The 6,533-nt window shown below is 32.9% G+C and overlaps 1 protein-coding gene across 1 annotated transcript in view; it reads right to left on the bottom strand.

Annotated features, from left to right (window-relative positions):
* Positions 1–458: 458 nt before the first annotated feature.
* The window catches only part of LOC137656942 (uncharacterized), a 66,442-nt gene continuing 60,367 nt past the window's right edge, over positions 459–6,533 (bottom strand). The window contains exons 3-4 of the mRNA XM_068391307.1: positions 5,217–5,396; positions 459–3,796 (exon numbers count right to left, since the gene is read on the bottom strand). Of these exons, the coding sequence (XP_068247408.1) occupies positions 3,488–3,796; positions 5,217–5,396 (489 nt within the window). The 3' untranslated portion in view covers positions 459–3,487. The remainder of the gene's footprint in view (positions 3,797–5,216; positions 5,397–6,533) is intronic.

Below are 6,533 nucleotides of genomic sequence, written 5' to 3'. Positions count from 1 at the left end.
ACAATAGATAATTCTAAAAAACAGTAAACAACGTCAAAAACAGATATGTCATATATAAACTATAAAAAGACTTATGTCAGCCTGTTCAACATAAAAACATTTGCTGCAACTTTGAACTTTTGAAGTTACATGTAATAATATAAGCCCCCTTTCGCCCCCAAAAGACGTACCGGTACGTTTTTGCAAAACACTTTTATAAATTTTTTTGCATGTTTTTGATAACTTTATGAGAAACTTCAGGCATTTTCCAAAAGAATGAGACCAACCTGACCTCTCTATGACAAAAATTAAGGCTGTTAGAGCAATTTAAAAAAATATATATAGCAAAATGTGCTCGAAATTTAACCGTCCCTTGGGGGTAAAAGGGATTATTAAAAATTTCTAAGCATAATTAAAAACTATATAAAGAATTAGGAATGAAGGATTAAAATCAAACAGTCATTTATCAAAGCCTTTCTCTTTTATTTTATGAAAACAATCACAGTCAACAGCTTTCTAGTCTACCGTCAGCGCTGTCTAACTGACAGCGCACACAATGGGATTAATAAAACAGAAAGAAATACGTGTTTGATTTTAGTGGATTTAAATCAGTATGAAAATATATGAAACATATGATGATTAATTTCACAATTTTTTATCAATTGTACAGGTTTATTATGATCTACACTGTTAAAAAAAGTAATTTTAATCGGAAATTCTCCGTAAAATATATTGTTTTCAGCCGTATTTCAGTATAATACAGGCGACCGTAATTTTACACTGTTAAAAAAAAACCGTAATATTAATCGGAAATTCTCCGTGAAAATATACTGTTCTCAGCCGTATTTCAGTAAAATACAGGCGACCTTAATTTTACTAAACTTTGTTATTATCTTTTACAGGACTCTGGCTGTTAAATCACTTCTTTACGTCAATATATCCGTTTTAAAACTGTAAATGCCAGGCAACATTTATTCCAGGAGTTTTACCGTTTTTATACAGCAAACTTTTAACAGTTAAAAATAACCGCAATTTTAATCGGAAAATCTCCGTAAAAATATATTGTTCTCACCTATATTTCAGTAGAATAAAGGCAACCTTAATTTTACCTTTGTTATTATCTTTACGGGTCGGTAAATATATTGTTCTCACCCGTATTTCAGTAGAATAAAGGCGACCGTAATTTTACTATACTTTTTTTTTATCTTACGGGTCTGTGACCGTAATGTCACTCCTTTACGTCAATATTACCGTTTTTAAAACGGTAAAAATCCTGGAATAAATATTGCCAGGCATTTACCGTTTTTTTTTTTAATTCAAATTTTTAACAGTGTAGCTGAAGAATTGGAGTTTTAATTGTAAAAAAAAAAAAAAAAAAAAAAAATGCAAATTTCTCATCTGTTCTACAAGTGCAAAGATAAATATGAGTATTTGTTAAGAGTCTCCAGTTGCGAAGATACTAAAGGTCTATTATTATGATAAGTGGGGAGCCAGAGCTGATTACTATTGTCTGATTTCGCGAATTTACGCCCAAAACTATTCTGTCTGATTTCGCGAAGTTAAACCAAAAAGTATTCTGTCTGATTTCGGGGTTACGTCAGACTATTCTATCTGATTTCGCGAAGTTACGTCAGACTATTCTGTCTGATTTCGCGAAGTTACGTCAGACTATTCTGTCTGATTTCGCGAAGTTACGGAAAAGATTATTCTGTCTAATTTCGTGAAGTTACACCAGACTCTGTCTGATTTCGCGAAGTTACGCCACAAATTATTCTGATTTCGCGAAATTACGTCAAAAAACTATTCTATCTGATTTCGCAAAGTTAAGCCACAAATTATTCTGATTTCGCGAAATTACGTGCAAGACTATTCTGCCAATCAGCTCTGGGGGAAGGATTGAATAAATTAAGGTACGGTACACTTTCATGTAAGTTAGTAACATATTTACAAATATAATACAAGGTTGAAATCCGCAGAAAATCGTCAATAAACTTGATTTTGTGTTTTCCTTCTGCGAAATTCAAGCGCACGAGAAAAGGGTTGAGAATGAGATAAAATTATGGTACTTTGAGAATGAGAAACTCTGGTACTTTGAGAATGAGATAAAATTATGGTACTTTGAGAATGAGAAACTCTGGTACTTTGAGAATGAGATAAAATTATGGTACTTTGAGAATGAGAAACTCTGGTACTTTGAGAATGAGATAAAATTATGGTACTTTGAGAATGAGACACTCTGGTACAGTTGGCTTCGTTAATTCCAGTATACCGACGTCTCCTTAGTTTCCCGTGAAGTGTACCGGAATTAATGAAGCCAGCTGTACTTTGAGAATGAAAAAATCCTATTGCTTTGAGGAGATATAATTCTGGTACTTTGAGAATGAAATAACATTCTGGTACTTTGAGAATGAGATATTGATATCTGGCCGATTTAGGACAATTTCTTTACCCTTTCAAGAAGGAAGTAAAAATTTAGTACTTTTAAAAGTATTTCAATTCTGTATTTGTGATATTGGACTAATAATAGATATTTCTTATCTTAACTCAGTTGCATTAAGTAACATTTTACTCGCGCTCTTTCATTGTAATTTGATTTTTGAAGAATATAAAAATTATACAGTCATGATTCTAGCTAGCTCCGTTTCTTTATAATTTAAATTTTTGAAAAATATAAAGATTATACAGCCATGATTTTGATAAGCACCGTTTCTTTATAATATGATTTTTGAAAAATATATAAATTATGCAGCCATGATTTTAACTAAGGCCCATTCTTTATAATCTGATTTTTGAAAAATATAAAGATTATACAGCCATGATTTTGATAAGCACTCTTTCATTATAATCTGATTTTTGAAAAATATAAAGATTATACAACCGTGAATCTAGCCAGCGCCCTTTCATTATAATCTGATTTTTAAAAGATATAAACAAATACAGCCATTAACATAGCTATTTGAGTATCAGCCCTAAAACCCGATTTGAAATAATCGGTTTAAAATGGTTTGCTTATATTGATAATTCAGTTAGAATTACCATCTAGCAGACAGCTAGCACACAGCTTTTCGAGGACATTCCGGGATAATTTCATGAAATCTATATTGCATTAGAGGACATTCCAGGATAATTTCATGAAATCTAGATTGCATTAGAGGACATTCCAGGATAATTTCATGAAATCTATATTGCATTAGAGGACATTCCAGGATAATTTCATGAAATCCAGATTGCATTAGAGGACATTCCAGGATAATTTCATGAAATCCAGATTGCATTAGTGGACATTCTAGGATAATTTCATGAAATCCAGATTGCATTAGTGGACATTCCAGGATAATTTCATGAAATCCAGATTGCATTAGAGGACATTCCAGGATAATTTCATGAAATCCAGATTGCATTAGTGGACATTCCAGGATAATTTCATGAAATCTAGATTGTATTAGTGGTAACTACACTTAGTGAATAAAAGATTTCATGTAAAGTAGCCTACTCTACTCAACATGAACTAATAGTTAAAATGTGTAAAATAACGATTCTTATATTTATTAGGGTTAATGGAAGGCCTAGGTTTATAAATGTAGATTCCAGAAGGCCGGCCATTGTAAGGGAAATATTTATCTAAGGTCAGCCACGGTTTCTTCACTGGTTTTGGCGTTGTTGTAGTAGTAGTAGGAGCTGGAGTAGTAGTTGTTGTTGTGGTAGGAGCTTGGGTTGTAGAGGGTTTCCAGTAATTCCATAGGTCAGATGAAGTTGAAGGCTTGTTCCAGTGGTAAATTTGGTCTGGACGTCCGTTGCTGGTGAAGTCTATGGCGACCTGTAACAGAAATTCAAATTAGTTGTGAGGAAATGTTCGAATCTCTCTCTCTCTCTCTCTCTCTCTCTCTCACACACACACACACACACAGTAACACGGTAAACGAATTCAAGAATAAGTTAGACAAGAGCAAATGGAGTCTCCGCAGATGGACTATAAAGTTCTTGAGACATTCAAAGTCATTGGAACTCTCTCTCTCTCTCTCTCTCTCTCTCTCTCTCTCTCTCTCTCTCTACACAGTAACACGATATACGAATTCAAGAGTAAGTTAGACAAGATTATAAAAACTCTAAATGTTTCAAGTAATTCTCTTTACCCAAGAGCAAATGGAGTCTCCGTGGATGGACTAAAACGTCCGTGAGACTTCCAGAATTCTTGTAACACACACACACACACACTCTCTCTCTCTCTCTCTCTCTCTCTCTCTCTCTCTCTTAACGTTTAAACCAATTCTTTCTACCCAAGATCAGATGGAGTCTCCGCAGATGGACTCTCTCTCTCTCTCTCTCTCTCTCTCTCTCTCTCTCTCTCAGTAACACGGTAAAATAATTCAAGTATAAGTTAGACAATATCATAAAAACACTAAACTTTAAACCAATTCGCTCTATCCAAGAGCAAATGGAGTCTCCGCATATAGACTAAAACGTCCTTGAGACTTCCAGAATTCTTGTCTCTCTCTCTCTCTCTCTCTCTCTCTCTCTCTCTCTCTCTCTCTTAAACGTTTAAAACCAATTCTTTCTACCCAAGATCAGATGGAGTCTCCGCAGATGGACTCTCTCTCTCTCTCTCTCTCTCTCTCTCAGTAACACGGTAAAATAATTCAAGTATAAGTTAGACAATATCATAAAACACTAAAACTTTTAAACCAATTCGCTCTATCCAAGAGCAAATGTGAGTCTCGCAGTATGGACTAAAAAGTTCTTGAGACATCCAAAATCCTTGTAACTCTCTCTCTCTCTCTCTCTCTCTCTCTCTCTCTCTCTCTCTCTCTCTCTCTCTCTCTCTCTCTTAACGTTTAAACCAATTCTTTCTACCCAAGATCAAATGGAGTCTCCGCAGATGGGCTTAAAAGTCCTTAAACCATCCACAATCATTGAAATTCTCTCTCTCTCTCTCTCTCTCTCTCTCTCTCTCTCTCTCTCTCTCTCTCTCTCTCTCTCTAACGTTTCAGCTAAGTCTTTCCTACCAAGATCAAATGGAGTCTCTGCAGATGGGCTTAAAAGTCCTTAAGCCATCTACAATCATTGAAACTCTCTCTCTCTCTCTCTCTCTCTCTCTCTCTCTCTCTCTCTCTCTCAGTAACACGGTCAACGAATTCAAGAATAAGTTAGACAAAATCATAAAAACACTAAACTCTACCCGAGAGCAAAACCTGGCAACTCTCTCTCTCTCTCTCTCTCTCTCTCTCTCTCTCTCTCACCTTCTCGAAGGGTTGGGATGTCGTTGCACTCGGTTGTTGATAGAGGTTATTGTTGAGGTGATAGTAAGGCACTGGAGGAAGTTTGATGTAGTAAATAGGAGAATCATCTTGTCGTATCTTCTCTCCTAGAGTGATGTCGGGTACGGTTCCTCCTGTGTCAAATCCCAAGTGTTGCAAGAACTGAAAATGGGAAAAAATGTTCAAAATTATGAAAGATATTTTTATGGGAAAAAATGTTCAAAATTATGAAAGAAAGTTTTATGGGAAAAAATGTTCTAAATTATGAAAGATATTTTTATGGGAAAAATTTTTCAAAATTATGAAAGATATTTTTATGGGAAAAAATGTTCAAAATTATGAAAGATATTTTCATGTTTAGTTTATTGCGTAGCTGAGAAAACTATTTCTACAATATTCTCTTTATAATTCCGTGTATTGGAATTGAAATATGGGAAAAATTTTCAAAATTATGTATGATATTTGAAAGAAAGTTCAAAATTATAAAATATATTTTCATATTTGATTTATTTCGTTGTTGAGAAAATTTTTTTTCCTAATAAAACGGTAAATATACTGAAATAAATGATTTATTTTGCTGTCGAGAAAAATATTTCCTCACTTGAAAATTTCACGTAAAAATGGTAAAAATCCTGAATATTTTCTTATTTTAATTTATTTTTGTCGAGAAAACTACTTTTACACTATTCTATGTATTTATTTTTTTCTGTGTATTGGAATACAATGGAATTGAAATATGAGAAAAAAGTTCAAAATTGTAAAAGATATTTGAAAGAAAGTTCACAATTATGAAAGATATTTTCATATGATTTATTTTGCTGTCGGGAAAAAGATTTCTATACTATTCTTCACTGTTAAAAATTTGCCGTAAAAACTGTAAAAATCCTAGAATAAATTATTTATTTTGCTGTCGAGAAAAATATTTCTACACTATTCTACACTTAAAAAATTGCTGTAAGATGTTAAAATTTTTGGAAAAACTATTTATTTCGCTGTTGTGAAAAATATTTCTACACTATTCTACACTTGAAAATTTGCTATAAAATGTTCAAATTTTTGGAAAAACTATTTATTTCGCTGTTGTGAAAAATATTTCTACACTATTCTACACTTGAAAATTTGCTATAAAATGTTCAAATTTTTGGAAAAACTATTTATTTCGCTGTTGTGAAAAATATTTCTACACTATTCTACACTTGAAAATTTGCTATAAAATGTTCAAATTTTTGGAAAAACTATTTATTTCGCTGTTGTGAAAAATATTTCTACACTATTCTACACTTGAAAATTTGCTATAAA

This window comes from Palaemon carinicauda, chromosome 18 (genome assembly GCF_036898095.1).
Source record: "Palaemon carinicauda isolate YSFRI2023 chromosome 18, ASM3689809v2, whole genome shotgun sequence".
Lineage (NCBI taxonomy): Eukaryota > Metazoa > Arthropoda > Malacostraca > Decapoda > Palaemonidae > Palaemon > Palaemon carinicauda.
Note: the sequence above shows the minus strand (reverse complement) of the source record. Positions and strands in the feature narration are given on the sequence as shown.